This window comes from Sarcophilus harrisii, chromosome 6, assembly GCF_902635505.1.
Source record: "Sarcophilus harrisii chromosome 6, mSarHar1.11, whole genome shotgun sequence".
Classification (NCBI taxonomy): domain Eukaryota; kingdom Metazoa; phylum Chordata; class Mammalia; order Dasyuromorphia; family Dasyuridae; genus Sarcophilus; species Sarcophilus harrisii.
In genome coordinates this window covers 67,016,256-67,038,311 of record NC_045431.1, presented here as the reverse complement: position 1 = coordinate 67,038,311, position 22,056 = coordinate 67,016,256, and the positions used below count along the sequence as shown (strand labels likewise).

At 33.5% G+C, this 22,056-nt stretch overlaps 1 protein-coding gene across 3 annotated transcripts in view; it reads left to right on the top strand.

Annotated features, from left to right (window-relative positions):
- INPP4B (inositol polyphosphate-4-phosphatase type II B) overlaps positions 1-22,056 on the top strand; it is a 767,278-nt gene that overhangs the window by 634,218 nt on the left and 111,004 nt on the right. For all 3 annotated transcript variants that reach the window (XM_031943193.1, XM_031943195.1, XM_031943194.1), the window contains 2 exons: positions 3,322-3,523; positions 19,431-19,603. In XM_031943193.1, coding sequence (XP_031799053.1) covers positions 3,322-3,523; positions 19,431-19,603 — 375 coding nt within the window. The remainder of the gene's footprint in view (positions 1-3,321; positions 3,524-19,430; positions 19,604-22,056) is intronic.

Sequence of the window (22,056 nt, the reverse complement as noted above, 5' to 3'; positions counted from 1 at the left end):
GCAGAGTTAACATATATCTAAATTAGGAGTTTGAAGTGGTACATTTTTAAAGACATGTTAAACTCAGTTCTTTTTGAATGGAAGATTTTATCACATCCAATTTTCTTGATGCTTGAAATAATTATCTACAAAAGCACCTAATTTAACCAAGAGCCTGATTTATGATCTGACAGGGCATCATATAAATTTAAGAATAATGTAGCTCACTTGTATTGTAGAAATTCAAGTTTCAACACTTGTTTTTTTGAAGCCAATCTGTGGAGTAAATCATGCAATTATTGTTCTCCCTGTTTCATGACAGCTTTGATGGTCTTTGATTCATTTCTGAGACAAAGCCTAATATAAATATGTGATGAGGTTCAGTGCCCTCAGCACTGTACCTGAGCTTATTTTTCTTTCCTAAATCCAGTGTATCCTTAAAGCTGAAGGATGAGGATCAGGAACCAATTAAACACTACCAAGAGCTAAATAGAGGGCAAAAGGGAATCCATTTATGAGATGTTATATTAATATAGAATTAGAAGTATTGAAAGGTAAATTTCAATTTTTGGTCACCTGCAAGAGACCTTGAAGATCACTTAATCCAGCCTCTTACTTATGAAGAAATCAAGACCTAAGCATGTTTAATGACTTGCCTAAAATTACAGTTATGTTAGGATCATAGATATGCAACTAGAAGGGACTTTAGAAGTCATTGAATCTGAATGTTTCATTTTACATATGAACCAAGGCACAGGTTATTTAAGTGATTTGCAAGGTAGTTAGTTGCAGAGCTAATATTTGAACCCAACATTCTTCCCAAGTTCTCTATCTACAAATACTGAAGTCTTTTCATCTATTACCAATAGTTGGGGTGGTCCATCTTCCATATTTCCTTGACATTACTAGTCTCTGAATTAATTCATTGTTAGACTGATCTTCCTAATTAACAGATAAATTATTTTAGGATGATAACTACACTATGTTGAAATAAATAGTTTTTATATATAATATTTTAAAGTTGGAGATCAGAATTGAGACAGAGAGCCCAGCTCTCTCCTTTAACAGATGAAGCTACTAAGGTTCAGATGCAGTCAGTGAATGGTTCCAGTATACACAGGTATTAAGTAAAAGCCAGAATTCTAACCTATGTCTTTAATTGTAAATCCAATATTTTTTCCCCTAAAACATTTGGCCTAAGTCCTACTTTTACTGTGGCAACAAAATTGTTCTATTGTTTTTTGTTATATGTTTAGATAATTGTCTAATTGTGAAACCTGATACCTGGAGGAAGGGAACAGAAGCTATTGATCAGTAATCTGAGGTCAGGGAGGTAGTGAGAACAAACATGTATCAAAACCAAATGTTCTTTGTTCATCATTTCTGCTGAAGAATAATCATAGACTGAGAAAATAAGAGGGAGAAATCACCTCAATAGGAAACTTTCCAGACAGAGTAGGAGATCATGGACTCTAAGCTTTGGAGTACACTGGCATATGGCCTTTAGAGAAAAAGGGAACTCCTTTGTCAGCAAAGGACAATAAATGCAGGGTATAATTTCACAACTGAAATCAGATATGAGTGATATAGGAAGTTTACCCCATGGAAACTGATAAGGACCAGGTACATGGGTCAAAGAGAAAGTGATTCTGAGAACAAGATCATCTAGATTTTGAAGAATATAAGAGGATGGCTTCTGTCTTGAAGCCCACAGGGGAAAGCCTTTGGAGACCAGACAAAAAAGGCCATTTCTTGCCCAAGGAACCAGGTTTCCATCTAGAAACAGCCAGAGAAGAAAGAGAGAAAGGTGATGTAATTTGCTCAAATGTTGAAAGTCAGATTAGAGCAGAGCAGGTTTTGGAGGTGACAAGAGAACAGAGAATGGTGCTTTACACGTGGGGGATTTGATTTTAGGACAGCTAATGAATAAAAAAAAACCAATCTCTCTAGATCAAATAATTGGACCCAATTTCTTTAAGGATTTAAAAATTGATTTTTTTTTCAAGAAGAAAAAAGGAGAAATCGAGAAAATTAAAGAAAATCCTGAATTTTCCTATAGGATCAGATTCAACTTCTATATTTTCTGGGGAGCAAGAGAGAAGTGAAATGTCCCTATGTTCTTCTCTGTGGGAAAGATTGGAATGAGGCAATCTCCAGTGGGAAAAATACTGGATCTTCAGTTAGACCAGAATTCAAATCTAGGCTGTGCAATTTAACTCAACCCTACTGAGCCTCAGTTTCCTCATCTGTAAAATGAGAATCATACTTGAGTTTCCTACATAATAGGATCATTATGAAACAAATATTCTTCAAAACTTAAAACGGCATGCTGCTATTGGGGTAAACTCTAGTTTAGAGAGGAAAGTTCGTAGTAGTGAAAAACCAGATGACTTTTACCTGGCTAAACCAGGTGCCCCATAAAACTAAGTCAACTCTAGCTAGAGATTTCTGGCTGAAGAAAAAAGTAAAATTTTTCAGTACTTTTGCTTTATAACTCTATGTAATCTTTAATGGATTATAAAGATGAAAAATCTCTAGTATCTCATCACTTTTTTACTCCAGAGGAAAAAGTAATACATCACATGATTGAGACATGCTTTGATATGTGCATCATCAATTACTCTGTCCACCAGTGCTAATTTTAATCTACCCACCCCTTCTCATCCTGCAGAGTTCTCCTTTTCTTTCCATAAAGGAAGAAATCTTCCCAATAAGCTGAAGTACTTACCCTGGTTTGGTTTGGTTTAGTTTTTTTTTTTTAATAGTTCACTGCTACCAGTGCAGCCCCCCGGCTGTCCATTTGTTATTCCTCGCATTTTATATCTGAACAGCCCACTTCCTTTTCTAATCATCCTTGATTATAACTTTTGCGCCATTACTCTCACACAAGTCACCCTTGGTAATATGCTGCAGCCTACCCACCATTAATCTTCACTGATCTTGGGATATCTCCTATTTCTGTTCTTCTGAAATTATAGTGCCTTGATATACAGCTATATTGTATCGCTAGAATAGTGACACTCACAGCCTGAGCCAATAGTATCTTGAGATTGTTGAAAGAACTGCACATTGAAAGATAATAAATTTAAAATAAAAATATTTTGGTTTTTTCTCTGAAGTCTAAGAGTAATGACAAGTATTTATATAGGACCTGTACATATATATATATATATATGTAATAATAAGTATTTATGTATATGTATACATATATAACAACAACTAATAACAAGTATTGATAAAGGACCTGAAGGTTAATATATCATATTTATTTAGAATGAGTACATTGAATATTTTTTCAATTCTTACAATGATAATGTGTAGTGATGCTGATGCTCTTTTCAGGATAGGGTGTGGGCCAATGTGGGAAAGAGCCTCAACTGCATCATTGCCATGGTGGATCGATTACTTGAAAAAGATGGGGGTATCAGTGGCAGCGGCGGCGGTGGCAGCAGTGAGAGCGCTCCCAATGACTGCAGCGACAGTACCGCCAAAGAAGGTGAACCAAATCCTCCGCCAGCAGATCCCACCACAACTCACCAAAGAGGTAAGAAACTTCCCCTCCTCCCCACCGGCACTCCATTGACTGAGTAAATAAAATGAAAAGGCCATGATAAAATGAGATAGAAAACAAGTCATTAGTGTCTTTGATGAAAGTGCTGATAGCATGCTTTTGCACAGTCCTGACTTTAGATTATGGAAAGCTATTTATCAAATTGCATCTTGCTTGTGTTCTCAGAACTGCTGCCAATGCTCATTTTTTCCCCTGTGGTACATAGAAATAATTCTTGAAAGAATAAAAGTGGGTTCACTTTTTTTCAACATCTGACATTGTTTAATCGACTTTAAACACTTCCTAAAAAAAAATTACTGTTAAAAGGAAGAATTTTCTTTAAACAATAGCATCTTAGGACAAAATTATGACAAGTCCCTTCAAATGGATCTACAACAGGTGGCAAAGGAAAGATGTGTGTGTGAAACATGGTAGAGAATAATACTAAATAAAAACTAAATACTTCTATAGATGAGTTTATTCTCAGTTATTTATGCAGTAAAAGAACCATCAGCATATATGGTTATTATAAGTTAGTGAGAATAATAGCAACACTAGCCAGGAAACATGTTGATGTTTGAGAACAGTGATGAAGAATAAAACTTTAAAGCTATGTCTCTATGTAATATATAATACAAAGTTTAATGGAGTTTGGTACTTATATCATTAATCAGTGCTAGCAACCAAATTTGATAATGGAGGGGCTAAGGAGGAGAAACATATTCCTCTGTCTTACATCAAAGCCAAGTCTTAATATTAAATCCATGTCTTGAGCTTTTGAAAGAAAAATTAGGAGGAACAGATGTCTCACCTCATTCTAATATTTATTCATCCTCTTGCTCCATGGTAAAAATGGGCACTAATAAATTTAGATATTTATGATTTTCAGTTTGTCATTTCAATTTGTTATTTTCATCTACTGGATTTCTCTTTTTCTTGGTAGTTTTCAGGCATGAATTTTTAAATCATGGAAAAACACTAGTTTCCTTGTTTTTCCTGAAGATGGTTTCACCTTCCCTTTTCAAAACATGCAACTGAATCACAAATTGGTACCAAAATGCTTTCTGCTTTTCAAACCCATCTATTCACACTGTGTTTCCTCTATTTCCCAATGGAAATAGTTTTAGGTTTTTATAGCATATAAGTAGGATTAATTTTATTTTCCATTGAATTCAGTGCCATGCATTTCTCTGAATCAAAAAGAAAATGTACCTTGACAATATGGCAAGGGACTTGAGGTTGATTTGTAAACCTTTTCCCCACTCTGTCCAGTTATGAATTTTGAAGAGTTATTCTTTTGACAAGGGATAAGGAAAATAGGATTTGACAACTATTGTAGTTTTCTCTTTAGAAAACTTCTAATCCAAAGTATAATAGCCAGGAAGTATGAGGAAATTTGATATTTATCCAAGGACTACCCTTGTTTCTTAGGTCAGAAAGTGAATTGAGTCCAAGAGTACAATACAATTGAAAAGTAAAATCCTTTAGTCAGTCAGTCATTTGGATTTGGATACAAAGGTGTTTGGCAAAATCTAATCTGATTTTTTAAAAAATAAGCCCTTAATATGTTATGGGCCCTATGTAATATATTGGCAATATGAAGAAAAAATAACTCCTTCCCAAAATATTCCCTGTTCTCAAGAACAAAACATTCTGCTGGGAAAAGATATACATATAAGGATTATGGCAAGGTATTAATAGTTAGAAGTATTGTGAAAAGCTTTCTATAGGAAATGAGGGCAAATAAACTATGTGGAAGATGGAGTGATTTTTTTCAATTTCCCATTTGAATATTTTGGCATTATTTGGCTTTAACTGTACTCCTATTTTTTGCATAAATGAAGTGAATAACTCCATTTTTATTTATGGTTATATGTTTCCGGAGTATTAACATTGTTTAATCAATCTTATCAAGACATTCATGTCAGATTCAACTAGAAATTTATAATACTTAAATTTATTCCATTCATCCTACCTAGGGGTAAAAAGACTTCTAAGTTGCAAAATTGCTTGTAACCAATAAGACAAAAATAAAATGTTAGCTTATTTTGGTTACTGAATATTTCATAAACTAAAGATTGTGTAGTAAATTCAAAGATTAGAGTTTGTATTTGCTCTTTCCTTGTGTGAGTAGATTTGTGAGAATAATTTGGAGAGGACATTGGGCACCAAGAGAAGCATTTTGTGAGGGTCATATCGAATTATTTGCCCTCAGAAAAAAAAAGTCCATTTTCATCTGCTCCCTAGTACATTTAAACAAATGACTCTTGCTACTCAGAATCTGGAGTGGAATTTGATTATCCTATTCTTTTGTATAGAACATCATAGCTTTGCTCTCTTCCTAGGAATGAAAATACCCTCAATTTCTTCTCTGACTCATGTCATATAAAACAAGCTAGTGGGGAAATTGATTCTGAGATAACTTTTAGTGGTTTCTGTACTCTTCCAATAAGTTTTTATATTAAAAAACCTTTTTTGGAACATGTGGGCCTTTTGATCTGCATATTTCATATATCAAATCCAAAGTATTAACAATACATCTCTTGTTCAATTCACAAATTAATTCTTAAAATAAAAGAAATATAACCAAGAGAAATGATGTTTTTCCTACTGTTCACAGTATAGCTAATGAAATAACTTTCTAGTTTTTGTCATTTGGATCTTCTAAACCCTGCCTTTGGCTTTCAATTAATTCCAATTAAAAATATTGTTTAACCACCCACTATTTTCTCAGCACTGTGCATATTCAAAAGCAGGGCATGTTGTGATCCTTACCTTCAAGGAACTTACATTTTATTGAAGAAGATGAGACTGACATGTAGAATTATTCAGAAACAGTATAAAACTATCAAGTTAAAAAAAATGTGAGTTGAGCAAGAAGGTAACCTCATGATTTGAAAAGGATTCATACAAGATGTTGTATTTGAAGTGGACTTTTCTAAATGGGCTATATTTCATGGAATAATAGAATATTAGATTTGCAAGATACATCAGACATCATTTAGCCTAACTTGTACCAGAAGAGAAATCTCCTCTATAATGTTGCTGTCAAGTGATCATCTATCTTTTACTTAAAGAACTCCAGTGTAATTTAGTACCTTTGCAGGTATTCTCTCTGTATTTTTGGTCCAATTTATTCAAAACTTTTTTTCTCTTACCTTATACTAAATATATACTTCTGTGTGTGTGTGTGTGTGTGTGTGTGTGTGTGTGTGTGTGTGTGTTTCCTCAGGATCTGTGATTGCATCAGTATGTTGAAAGACTGGGGATGGAGTGGAGTTTGTAGTGACAACTTATTTGATACTTATGGCTTTATTGAGAAATTGAGGAATAAATTAAATTCAGTTACTTTTGATTAAAAAATGTTAATTTAAATCCCAGGTCAACTTCCATCCACTTTACCATATTGCCTCTTTACATATAATAAGTCCTTAATAAATGTTTTTGGTTTGAATTTAATCCAAGAAATAGTTATACAAAAATAAAATATATTAACTGGACTTGATTACATGATAAACATATTGTTGTTTGTCCTTCATTTTCAAAGAAGATAAATATCATCACAGGGAACTGTCTTGTACATGCATAAACTGGATTTAAGTGAGGCAGAATTGCACAAAGTCACTGGCCTAGAACTCTCTTCCAGAGTCATTAAAATCCAATGGGAAGATAAAATGACAACACCTGATGGTCCATTATGGACCACTATGGAGCAATGGAAGGCCATGTTGTCTCTGATATCTGACTGTCCCACAGAACCTGCTTCAGCTGCTTTCATGACCATTGGAAGAAATTGTTCTCATCTACTTTTTCTACCTGGCAAGTCTTCATATGCTTGGGGAAGACACATGTGCTCTAACTCACTCAATTATTTATGACCTGTTGGTCACCCCCAACTTGGTTTAACCCATCTGCCAAGACCATTTACCCCCAGGACAATTTATCAGGATGTGGCCATTGCTTATTCTGGAACTTCTTGGAGCCACAGGTGACAGTTGAATGACAAGTGGACACCAAAGATGGATGAGCAAACCTAAAAATAATTGCTTGATAAATCCTCCCAGCAGAGGTGATAGTCCTCCTTGAGCAACCATACACCCCACCTGATAAACAGAACAAGACTCAAAAACCACTGTGAACTTTCCACTCTAATTCAATAATGACATTGCCCTAGACATGAGTAGAGATTTTGGCGGTAACAATGGCTTGATTTATTTAAATAAGAAAGCTTGAGTTTTGTACATATTGAGGTTGAGATGAAAATAAGATGAGGTTAAGATTTAAAACCCAAGGGGAAATTAAAAAAAATTTTTTTTTTAAAAGTTAGAAATTGTCTTTAACTTCCTATTTATCTAGCAAGGATTAGAGTATACCTTCTACTCCTTTGATTGTAGAAAATATATCAGCTTAACAAGCTGTGGTACATGAAGGTAATGGAATATTAATATTTTATAAACATTTTATATAAATAATTTTATAAATTTTTTAAAAAATTATAAATTATAAAATTTTATAAAATATATATTATAAAACATAAAATTTTATATAAAATGATGAACAAGCTGATATTAGAAAGGCCTGGACAGATTTACATGAACCAAGGCTGAACAAAACAAGCAGAACCAGGAATACATTGTACACAATAACAGCAGGAATGTGCAATGATCAACTATGAGAGACTTGGTACTTCTCAGTTGTTCAGTGATCCAGAGCAATCCTAATAGACTTCTGACAGAAAATTCCATCTGCCTCCAGAAAAAGATTGAGAGTGAAAATCAACACATTGTATATCCGTTTCTTTTTTTCAGTTTTTTAATCTCTCACATGGTTTTTACTTTTTGCTTTGATTTTTATCTCCCAACATGATTCATAAAGCAATTTGTATTAAATAATAAACTTATTACAATAAAAAATGCATCAGCTCAATTATATGAAACATAAAGCAATGATACTGTATGTCTCATTGAAAGGGAAGTATGAAGGTATTTCCGAGTATACAGATATTTCCAAGCCTGCACTAGTAGATATTGAGAGACAGTATGCTATTACAGCAGCTAGTTGGTGCAAATGGACAGAGTGCTGGGCTTGGAATAGGAAGACTCATCAAGCTGGGTTCAAATCTGGCCTCAGATACTTACTGTGTGACCCTGCACAAGTCACTTAACCCTGTTTGCCTTAGTTTCCTCATCTGTAAAATGAGCTAGAAAAGGAAATGGCAAATCACTCTAGCATTTTTGCCAAGAAAATCTCAAATGTGGAGTTATGAAGAGTTGGACAGCACTGAAAAAATACTGAAAGTACTGTGGTGGATAGAGGGTGATCATCAAATCAGAAAGCCTTGCTTCTGTCTAATATTAGCCATGGAAGCAAAGGCAAATAAATGTCCCAAGTAATTCTCTGTGACTAAGGTAGAATATTGCCAATTATCATCACTGAAGGGAGCTTCTATTATGAAATTTCTACCCACAATTAAAATCGAAGGTATAGAAAAAAAAGTTTTGTCCCCTATTCTGTGCTGAAATAGCTAGATCTAAAGTCATGAAGTTCTGAATTGAAATCCTGCCTCAATTATATACTGTGTGACCCTGGTATTAATTGAACCTCTCTAGACATCAGTTCCCTAGTCTAAAAAATGAACATGATAAGAACATGTCTCAAATAGTGACCATGAAGAACAAATGAAATAATATATGTAAAGTACTTTGCAAACTTTGATGTGTTTAATAAAAATGAGTAGTGCTAATCATAAATATCATAATCATCTGCTCCCAAAGGAGTTCAATTTCTACAATTTTGTGTCTTTTTTACAAATATCATTCTTGATTTATCAGAAAACTAAAATCCTTTCCCCTTTAGGAGGAGGCAGGAAACCTTGATTCTAGTCCTTACTCAGCTACCAGTTGACTAGGTGAACTAGTCATTTTCTTCCCTAAGCTTCAACATTTTAGGCAAATTCGGATATTACATATAAGCAATTTGATACATTCTTAAATGTGCTTTTTATTTTGTCTTGGGGAATAGTTCCCTTCCCTTTCAATAAACTTTCCAGTTTAATATTTAAATCACTTGGAAAATAGGCTTTAAAAACAGAACTTTGATTTATACTTAATTTTTTTTTTATCATTTTTATAAGTGGGACAGGATGTTATTGTATTCTAAAATTTCTTTAGTTCCTGCATCATTCACTAAATAACATGATAAAGCTTGAAAGATGAATATCTTAAATGTGCATTAAAAAGGAGACAATTAATTCAGCTTTTATAATACATTAGTTATCCAATGTTATCATATGAACATTCCTTATTACCATCTCCTATTAGGAGTTGCTCTGGACAGATATTTAAATGATTGCTTGCAAGAATCAAGGAATCTAGGTATATCCCAAAGTTCCTCACTTGTAGTTAATTTGATATGACTTTTTTCACTAGGAAACATTCTGAAAAGTACAGAAATTAGCTTTTATAAAAAACAAACAAACAAACAAAAAAACCACACAACTCTATGTCCTGCACTCTAGCAATTTTTATTTGTCCCAGGCTTTTGATTTTATTGATGTGGGGAATTCTTTGGTTCTTTTCCAAAAGCATATTTGAAAATTAAACTGTAAATTAATTTTAGATAGAGGCTTAGAACATATTAGGCAAAAATTGAAGTTTTCCATATCTTGTAGTTATTCTGTACAAGAGATAACACTTATACCCAAATCTTTGAGACTCAGAGGTTAGCGCTCTGTCATTTCTAACAGCAACTATAGTAGCAGACAAAGTTGAAGATGTTTGATTTTGCAATACTGAGGAAAAATTTTTGAAAGTTATAGGCTTTGCAAATTAATTCATTAATTTTGTCTTAAATAGGAATGGAAAGTATTATATCACTCGTTTCTCAAATTGACAAAATTTAAACAATTCAAATTCATTGGACATGAGAAAAGAATGCTTTGCTCTTCTCACTGTGTGTGTTTTTTTTTGTCATGATTTGGGAATGATGCCCATTTTAGATGCATCCTGTAGGTGCCAGAAATTCTGCACTTGACTTAGAACATGTCCCCAGTCTAATTAATTGCTTGAAAGCTGCATGTTTACTTCTCTGGTTGTGTTTTCTTTTCAGCTTTTAAATATTCTAGTCTCAGTTTTATTAACTGAATATGTAATGAAAGACCTTCTTCTAAATATCTAATATATGCCCTCATTCAATGTAAGTAGGAATTTGTTATATGAAAGATTCAGGTGATACAGAGAATTAAAACCACCAAGGAGATGAGATTCTAGTGGGGGCAGAAGAGTGGATTGATATATACTCAGATAAGGAAATAGGAAATGGACACAGTAAATGCAGGTATTTGGGGGAGGGCGTAGAGGAGGAGAATTTTGACATCTGTGTGTATCACAATTAAAATCCAAAAGAATATATCCCTTAAGTTGAACATTGAAGGTAAACTAAGGATTCTAAAATGTTATATTGTAGGGAGGAGAGATAATGTGGCAGAGAAATCACCTTCCATTTTTTAATATAGTAGGACATACCAAAATAAGATTTTTATTTTCATCAACAATGAGTTGATTATTAAATGATCAATGTTGGTTGAATCACAGCAACTCCTGAGGCTATTTCTTATGACATAGAACAGTTGCCACCTGAGTTTGGTGGAGGGTGTATCATACTAGTGATATGATTCATCCTTGAAGGAAATAGACCCCAAAGTCTTAGTGATGTTTTAATCTATTATGGTTTTATGAAATTACCCCAAAAAGATTCTTCCCCTTTTCAATTTCTGTGTTTATACTCTGCTTTGGCGGACATAGTATATACATGGAGTATTAAAGAACCAGAGATAAAAATAAAGGAAAAAATGAGTTTAGGAGAACTTAAGAGTGAAGAAAGAAATAGAAAGATGAGAAATTATGTGGTCAGAGAGGAAAATTTCTGAGTGTGAGATTTTGAAATTGGGGCAGTTCCATAAGATATTTATTTAAGGCATATCTCTGATCATGCTACTTCTCAGCTAAAATAATACACATAAATGTATATGTATATGTGTGTTTATTTACCTATTGATACACACATATACACAAACACACACACCAAAGGTGCTTCCCTATCACATCCTAAATAAAGTTATAATTTTTCAATGTGACTTTTAATAATCTGCATCATCCATTCAACTGGATCCATATCCCACTATCCTACATGTATGTTCTCTTCTAGCCAGTCCCCCACAGATTCCACAAACACACTCTGTTGCTATGTGATTCTTTTTTTTCTCATAAATATGGATAGATTATGAAATTTACTGATACAACCTCCATTTGTAACATTTCAACACCTTTCTTGTTTCCCCTGTACTATCAACCTCTTTTTTTTTTATTAAAGCTTTTTAACTTTCAAAATGGATGATTTTTCATCCTTGCAAAATTTTGTATTCCAGTTTTCCCCACCTTCTTCCCCACCCTCTTCCCTAGGTGGCAAGTAATGCAATATATGTTAAATACGGCAAAAGTATATGTTAAATCCAATATATGCATACATATTTTACAATCATCTTGCTGCACAGAAAATATCAAATCACAAAGAAACATGAGAATGAAAATAAAAAGCAAACAATAAAAAGAGTGAAAATACTATGTTGTAATCCACACTGAGTTCCCACAGTCTCTCTCTGGGTATAGATGGCTCTCTTCATCACAAGATCATTAGAATTAGCCTGGATCGTCTCATTCTTGAAAAGAACCACGTCCATCAGAATTGATCATCGTATAATCTTCTTGTTGCCAGGTACAATATCAACACCCTTTTAAGCAACATTATATCTTCAATCTCCATCTCAAATGACTATTTCTCCAGCTTGCACTGCTAATTGCACCTTTGTTGTGGAACACATTTCCCTGTTGGGATTTTACTGAATTTTGCTAAAATCTGCATATCTTATAAGTGAATACAATTCCTTTAGAGGGGGACTGATTTTATTGTTTTTAGTAGACGAGTATTAAAGAAATAATAATCACTAAATAAATGTGTTTAACATAGTGATTAGTAAATATTTCCTGCTGCTCTTCCCCTGTATAACACTCTTCTCATTTCTAGGCTTTTGTACTGGCTATAGCCTCCGTAATTAAAAGGCACTTCATCTGCTTTCTGGTTCTTAGACTCTCGAAGTTGTTTTTTCCCAAAGCAAGCTTTTATCTCAGTGCCTTTCTACTCCCTCTCCACTACCAAATGCTAGTGCCTCCCACTTGATTACCTTGTATTTATTCATTTAATTGCCGTATTCACTTATTTATTTTTATTATATGTTTATATGTGGTACATATTGTCTCCTTAGAAAGTAAGGACTTCTTCATCTCTGTATCCCTTGCATCTAGCATAGTACCTGAGAGACAGAAAGTAATTAGCAAATATTTATTAATTATTGAATTGAATTGAATTCATGTCTCTCTTTTGATAATTATATTCTGCTTTTTGTCCTAGTAGTATGAGCATTTTTTCCACTAATAGATTTTAAGCTCCTGAAAATCACAGCTGTGTCTATTTTGTCTTTAAACAAAGAGTACATGACCCAGGATATAGAGCACTTGATCTCCAATAAGACAACATGAATTCAACCCCGCTCCAGACACTTTATAATTGAGCAGGTTATTCATTTAAATCCTGCTGCCTCAGTTTCTTCATCTGTAAAATGGGAATAATAACAGCACCTACATCCCAGGATTGTTTTTCAGAATAAAATGAGATATTTGTGAAGAACTTTGACTGTCTTAATGAACTATATAAATGCCAGTTTTTTATCAAATGCTAGCTCTTTTTTCACACATGCTTTTCTCTCCACCTTCACCCCCACAAAAAAGAAAATGACTAGTGCAATGCATTATGTTTAAGAGAAATTCAGTTTTTGGTAAGACCATGCCAATGTCATTGGTTTATTTTTTTCAGTTATTCTGAAATTAGAGAAGAGCATTAATTTGGGAGTTTTAAGTTTTGATTTCTCATCTGAGATGGCAAATAATCTGATGTAGGTTACACAAGTACAATCAAGTTAAACATATTTTTACATTAGTCATGTTGTGAAAGAAGAATTTTTTTAAAGGGAAAAATCACAAGAAAGAAAAAAGAATAAAAATGTGAAAAGAGTATGCTTCATTTGCATTCAGACTCCACAGTTCTTTATCTGGGTATGGATAACATTTTCCATCAGGAATCTTTAGGAATTGTCTTAGATCAGTGTATTTCTGAGAACTAAGTCTACTGTAGTTGATCATTTGCACCAAATTGCTGTTATATGACAATTCTCTCCTGGCCATACTCACTTCACTTTGCATCAGTTTATGTAAGTATTTCTACACTTTTCTGATGTCCAACGCTAATGATTTTAAAGAAATAAATTATTTTGAGCATCTTAGAAGAAAAGTATATTGTGTTAGGAAAGAAAACGTCCAGTTCTTCTAAAATCTATACTTGATTTCTTTATTTTCCCCTTGGGGAAATGTGAGCCACAGAGCCAAGAGTTTTATGTCCTAAAAGGAAATAGACTTTGCTGTAAAAGAGGTGAGGGGGATACCAAGCTACCCATCTCGGAATCCTTTAGAGGTCTTCACTTGAATATATTACAGAAACAAGTAAATGTGTAGAAAACAATGTCTCAGCTTGGATAGCTTCCAGCATATATTACTAAAGCTCAGGAAAAGCTCAACTAAGCTAGATACATTTTATGTTTTCCTGTGAAAAGCCTCTTTATATTGGTCTCAGGGTTAAGGAGTTTGAGAAAGTTTTTATGTAGACAATAAAACATCCTTTTCATATTTTTCTCTGTCACTGCAAAACAGTCTGGGTAGAGTATGTATTCTACCAACCTCCTGGATTAGCTGATTGATATATTATTTATGTAGGTGTTACATTGCAGGCATTTGGGTACGCTGGACTCATTGGGTACTATCATTTTCTAATTACAAACTAGAGAGAATGAATTGTAATCATAAAAAACAAAATTGTGAAGGTCATGATTTTTTAAGAGACCAGATAATGCTGACTGAAAAGTCTTCATCACTTAGCCAAAAGATAGATTTTACTGGATCAACCTAAGAGGGCAACAGAGTCAAGTTTGAAGTGAAGCAAAAGGGAAGAGGAAAAGGGAATAACCAGAGTCCTGGTTATTTTCTCAAATGTCTTTAAAGAGACGTCCCCAGACATTTCTTGTGTGAGATGACTGGAGTGGTCACTAGAAGCAAAAATATCACTTAGAAACTGATTTATCTTCCCTTTGGTTTGTCCTAACCTACTTGTGTTTATTTCTGATTCTAAGATGCACATTGATTGAATATTAAGATAGTAAAAATCCTGTAGGTATTTCAATTTGCATTTGTAGGTATCCCAAATTTTTCTTTTGTTTTCCACATATATATGCATTAGTGAAATTTACTTGTAGCTACATCTCACTTGTAGTATTGTCTCCAAAGATGGTTCACTTTTCAAATTCAACGAGTTCTAGATTGAAGCTATAATATTCCTCAACCTTCCTTTCTCAGCTCTTCTGTTGCTTTTGCTGCCACTGCTTTCCTGATTATTTTTCTGCTTGAAACTTTGAAGCTTAATTTTTTTTCTTAATTTTCTCTCTCTCTATTCTTTCCCCATCCAATCTGGCCCTCATACCCCACAATCTCTCACCTTTTCATGGAGCTGATCATATTTTCCCCTTACTCAAAATCTTTAACTATCACTTACAGGATAAAATGCAAACAATCTTAAAATTATCTTTAAAACTCTTAAAAAGCTTTTAAAGACCCCCAACTATCTCCTCAGTTTAACATTTTACACTATACATTGTCACAAATCTGGAATATGTTTTGTTCTCATCCCTAGCGTTTAGTACCCTTCTCTTCTATCAAGACTCAGTTCTAATGCTATAACATCCAAATAAACTTTCCACAAATAACTCAGCAAAACTGTTCTATTTTCTTTAACATATAATCAAATTCACTTTCTTCCTCTTGATAAAGGACTGGAGTCTACTGGAGTAGAACAGTACATATATTTTCAGAAGAGGTCACTTAAATGACTTATTTTTTTTTTTTTTTTGTTATCCAAGGGAAGAGGTATATGGAAAATAACTTGTGCCAAAAAAAAACTAAAAAAAATTTAAATTTATTCTTCCTTATCGAGTTTTTCTGGAACACTTTTTTGAGGACTTCCTCTTTTCATACATATTATGTACATGTTGTATGCCTAACAACAACTGTTACCATTGGTACATCACTTTATAGTTTGCAACATACTTTGTGTTTTATCACTTTGAGCGACAAAATTAATGATATTTTAAAACTCTTTTTGTGAACCAAAACTTAGTGCTGCTACTAGTAACTGTCAAATGAATATTAAGTATTCTGTCTAGTAAATAGACTTGTAAATTCTTTCATTGCTCATCATCAATATTTTGGTTTTTTGCCACTTTAAAATATGAAAGTTTTATAATAAAAGGTGATATGTTATAACAGATCAAGGTAACATTTTATTGATGATTAAGTATTCATTGTTTAAGATTTAATTAAATTGAGTTAAATCAATTAAAATTAACCAGACTCAGATGCACTTCTCCTCTAGTCTCCACTCCTAAGATGAAAGCGGCTTCTAAATGACAGAGACTTTGTCTTATATACTTTTGTATCCCCATTCTTGTCTCCCTCCCAACCTACTATGGCCCATTCATTTCATATGGGGAAAATTTATTTTGAATGAGTAAATAAATGAATTCTTAGCAGGGAACTTAAGATTAGTATGTCATTGATTTGACTGCTGTCCTAAAGATATTTCTGGCTTAAACTTAGAAACTATATTAAATAAATTTTTTAAAAGAAGGAACTTTCCCAAACTGTACATCTAATATATTTCATTGAAATGATAACAAAATGAGAGTCCACTTAACCTGCATCTTTATAGTCCTTTACCAGAAGGAAGAAATTCTATTTATGTTGTAGGAAGATTATCCTAGTATGTAGCCCATTGCTGAATACAAAGCACTTAATACATAAACTGAACGGAATTGAATGAGTGACAGTGAACAGTACTCCCATTATAACCTGATAAACCAGTGCCATCTACTGTACAGTCTTTATTTTTTATTCAATAAATACGTTTCCTATGAAGAAGTTAGTCCTAATAGTTCTCTCAACCCATTTCACTAATCAAAGTTGTTTTGCATTCTCTGTCACTTAGGAATCTTTAATACGTACATCAATTAGTAGATATATCCAAGTTCTTCAGCAAACATATGTTAACAGGGAACTTCTAAATGAGTTCTTTTTTGGGTTTGAGAAGTGAGTATAAACCTGTGAGATGTTGAGAAAAGGGGGGAAGATAGAAAGAGGAAGAAAGAAAAAAAGGGAAAGGGAGAGCGTAAGAGGGAGTGTTGATGATTCTCATGGTCTATAAATAAGACTATACTTTTTTATTTTTATTTATTTATTTATACAATTCTATTAGTATTGATTAAAATAAGATTAATCCAAGATAAGCTTTAAAAATTATCAAGGAGGCAAAGATTACAAATGACCTCCCAATTTATAAAGTCTGACCACCATCCATATTTTACTCAGTCAATAAGCACTGATTAAACTCCTACTATATGTTACTGTGCTAAATATTAGGATTGTGGGAAAAAAGACCATTATTAGTATTAGTTAACAAAATAAGATTTAGCCCAATGTAAGCCTTTACAAGTTATTGAAGAGGCAAAGATTACAAATAACCTCCCACTTTATAAAACTTAGCCATTATTTATATTTTACTCAGCCAAAAACCATTTATTAAGCTCCTAGTATGTGTCAGGCACTGTCAAGGATATGCCCTCAAAAAGTTCAGCTTCTGATGGAAGGGACAAAATGCAAATCTCAATCTATATACAAGATATATACCGTCAGACTCTTGTAAAGTGGAATTGCTCAAAGTTCTTTATTGCTGGTTGCTTCACTGAACTTTTAGTTGGTTATGGGGTGACTTGTTGGTGCATCTAAGTTCATCTTTAAAGCTATGCTAGAAAAATAAATTCCAACTTCCTTCTTACCAACCTGTAAAAGACTTTGAGAATGGGACTAAAAAGGGGCAGTATAGGCAGTTGTTAGTTGTTTGGCTAATCTTGGAGTTTTACTACCAGAGATCTGGTCACCCAAGTTTTGTCCACAGCAGCTAATTATTAATAAAATTAATTAAGTTAATAATTAATAAAATTAATTGTCCAGATTATAATATGAAATTAAGTAGACATTTTGAGGTTATATATATGGGGCAGGCTGTCTAATGGACAATGAACTGCATCCCAAATTAAGTAGCAGGTCGTGAGGACCTTACAAAACTTTTTTAATCATCCCAAACTCTTCTCATAGAAACAAAAGTCCATTTAGGATTAATATTTAAGAATTAAATACAATAAAAATAATTTAATAATTAAAATAATATATAATAAATTAGCTAACTAATTAATTAATGGCACTGTATGACTATAAATCATAGAATACTATAATCTCTAAAAATTTAAAAATGAGCATCCTACTGAAGGCAATGGAGAGATATATATAGTGGATATGAGCAAGTTGCAATATATTGTAAATAACTCAAGAAAAGTTTGAATAAAGTATATCATCAGGGAAATATATGAGTAAGTGAAAAAGATAGACTAATCACATGACTATGTTAAGGGAAAGAGAGAAATTACTTTTCTCTCCCACACCCTATCTTCCCAGGGCATCAAGGGGAAACTTTGTGGTAAATTTGTATAGGAATATGAAGAAGAATTGCACTAGATGGACAGGTAGCCGTGGGTAATGGTCTCCATCTCTATTTAGGAATAACCAAATCAGTGAAATCACAGATTAGCCGGAATACTTGAGCATCATGAAGACAGTCTATTAAAGCATAGAGGGGGTATGAACTGCATAGGCAAAGATTGTGCCCCCTCTGGTGTAATCATGAATTTTTAAAGAGTTATCTGACTTCCTTCCCTTATGTTCTGTGAATTTCTCTCTCTTCTCTGCCATTGTTGTTTTTCTTCAGTGAGTTTGTATGTGTTGTGGGAATAACTGCCGTAATTCTGAATTCTTCAGTAAACTCTATAATGCTCCTAAAAGTTCCTAAAATCTTTTATTTATATAGTCAGACAGCTAGGGATTTAATAGAAGTACATTTTGAACTCATTTGCAGCCTTTAATTAGATGTAAATCCCTTCAACCATTTTAGTTATCCTTATCTGGGCCCTTGTAGTCCACTTAATTTGAGTTAATGAAACTGGGCAAGATGAGATCGTGACTATGATACCTGAGTATTTTTTTCCTTAGCTTTTTCTGGCCCCTAACTGGGGAGAGACCACTGGATGAAGGCCTGCCTCCTGTTAACCATCATGAAACCCATGCCTTTGTCTCCTGATCATATATCTTAGGACCTGCCTGCATGCATAAATCATTTTCTAGCATGCATTCATCCATATTAAATTTAATTTGTCATCCTACTGTTTAATCTCTGAGTACATTAAGTGGAATGTCACATAGTCCTCCAGAATTTGTAATAACTGACACCAGACAGAATTCTCTTTTCTAAATAAAATCTACAATTGTGGGAAAGGAGTTAGCAGTTACATAATTCATTATATTTCTAATTATGAAGGAGGCTAAAAACCCCAGTGTCCACATCATAAAGAGAACCTTCTTTTAACTGTTTATTAAATTTCACTCCCTTAATTTTGCCAGAAACTTGATAACTTCTCTGCTCTTCCACATCATGAAATAAAATCTTTATTTGACTCCTAGCCTGAACCTTTGTAGGGCAGGTAAATATCCCCATCTCTCTGGGTAACTCGGGGCCCAGGATCATTCCTCCAGTTGTCCTATGTGCCATTGCCCTATTTTGTTTTCTTCTGTTTTTCTAGGGGACTGGTATGAGCAACTGTACCCTCTGATCCTCACCCTGAAGGACTGCATGGGGGATGTGGTGAACAGGGCAAAGCAATCACTGACTTTTGTGCTGCTGCAGGAACTTGCGTGCAGTTTGCCACAGTGCCTGATGCTGACACTCAGGAGGGACGTTGTCTTTAGCCAAGCGGTAGGTGCTATTTTGCCTTCTTGTTGGTTTTATTGTTGTCTTCTTGTTAATTATATCGATTTTATTATGAGCTGGACAATGGTCACTCATTCATTTTTAAAAGTAATTTATCTTTAGCATTCCATTTCTTATTTCTTTTCCTTTTAAACCTATAAATATCTATATTCGTTGTTCTATTCCATATATATGTATATATATTTCCGTTTTACAGAGCTTTCCTAATACTACAGCGCCAGAACAACTTAAAAAATATGTATCAAATCAAGTTCTGATCAGGAAAGCCAATTAAAAGTCAGAGTGAAACATTTTTTCAGTCCAAAGTAGCTTAGAAGAGAGAAAAAAAATATGTATATATGTATGTATGTATACATATATATATATATACACATATATGTGTGTATATATATTCATTCCACTTGTCAAGTTAATGGACTCCTAAAATCTAATAACACTCTCTTTGTATTTATGTATATATGTATGCATATATGTTTGTATTGCCCACACATATATAAATATATTTAAAATTCAAAATCTAACTAAAATGTATTATTTTTGGCAGAATTAAGGTGGCAGAGTAAAAGCAATATTTTACAGAGCTTTCCCAATACACGTCCTCCAGAACAACCTGAAAAAATATACATCAAATCAAGTTCTGATCAGGAAAGCCAATTAAAAGTCAGAGTGAAACATTTTTCCAGCTCAAGGCAGCTTAGGAAGACAGAAAAATAAGACTTTGGATTCTGGAACAGTGGTCAGAAATACCCATTTCCATAATCAAGATGGAGAACAGCGGGCAGGGAAGGTAGGGAACAAGGGCCCTAAGTATGTAAAAACCAGATTACAGATGAGGGCAGTAATCAGACCTCCCCACATCACCCCATGTTGGAAGTACCAGAAACTCACAGACCCCTCTGAAACATAAAAGTAGCAAGAGGACATAAGTTTAGATCAGAAATCCTCTCATTTGCAGAGGTGAGCAGAGCCCAACTATTTGTTGTAATCAGGTAACTATATAGTTCAAAGTCCAGAAATGGACTGGGGAAATGAGTGAATAATAATAACCACCAGTGACTCTGATCATAAAATTCATCTTTTGTGGTAAGAAAGTTCAAGACACAAACTCGGAAAAAGACAATGAGTTGAAAATATCTATGAGCAAAATCTCAAAGAAAAATGCAGATTGTACACCATCCCAACCTAGAAGAGCTGGAGAGAAACAGTGGTATATATATATAGAGAGAGACAGAAAATTTTTTTAAAAAGGAAAAAAAATTAAGATTAAATGAAAGTGGTAGAAGAAAACATAGGGGCAAAGTATAGCTATGAGAAAATTATTAAAAGAAAATCAGCTTAATTAAGAGGCAAAAAATTGAAGAAAATAACATCTTAAAAATCTAAATTGGTCAAATAGCAGCAATTATTAAAGAAGAAAAAGCTCCTTAAAAGTTAGAATGAAAAAAGTTAATGATTCCATGAGAGTCATGAAAAAGCACACCGATAAAATAGTCAAAACACTGGAAAAAATTGGAAATGTGAAATATCTTATAGGTCAAACATTTGACTTGGAAAAAAGAGATTGAAGACAGATCATTTAATAATTATCAGGCTTCATGAGAGTCATAATCAAAAAAGTGATTAGTTATTATATTTCAAGAAGTTTCTATCACACATACATGAACACACACACATTATATACATTTACATATGTGCATTTTATATATGTATATGTATGTAAATAATAGATATCTTGGAACTCTCAGGAGCTCTCAGGAATATTTTAGCCAAAAATCCAGAGCTCTCAACTAAAGAGAAAATACTCAAGAAGCCAGAAGGAAATAAAGCAAATGCTGTGGAGTCATAGTAGCACACAAGTTAACATTACGATGTACAGAATTTGGAATATAATATAACCTAACTAGGAAAACAGTGCAATCCAACAGAAAGAAAAACAACTATTTAGTGAAATATGAAACTTCTTCCAAGCTTTCCAGATGAAAAAACAAGGTTTGGATAGAAAACTTAACATTCAAACCCAAGACCCAAGGGAGACATGAAAAGGTAATGATGAATGAGAGATAATAAGGGACTTAGCAAGGTTAAACTGTTTCCATTTCTTTATGGGAAGATAATACCTGTAACCACTAAGAACCTTTTTTTATCATTAGGTCAGTTAGAAGTAGTTTATTTAGATTGAGGGCATGGGTTTAAGTCTATTATACTGAGATAATCTCAAAGAATTGATGACTAAGAGGAAGGAATGGAAATAAAGAATGGGAAAAAATTAACTCACAGAAAAGAGGCACAAAAGGAAGAGTTTATAGTGGAAGGTGAAATAGAAGAGGAGTAGGTAGCACTTAAACTTCAATTTCATTGAAACAGGTTCATGGAAGAAAGAACATACAGACATAGGTACATAAGCACATACATATACACATGTACCCACGTGTGTTACA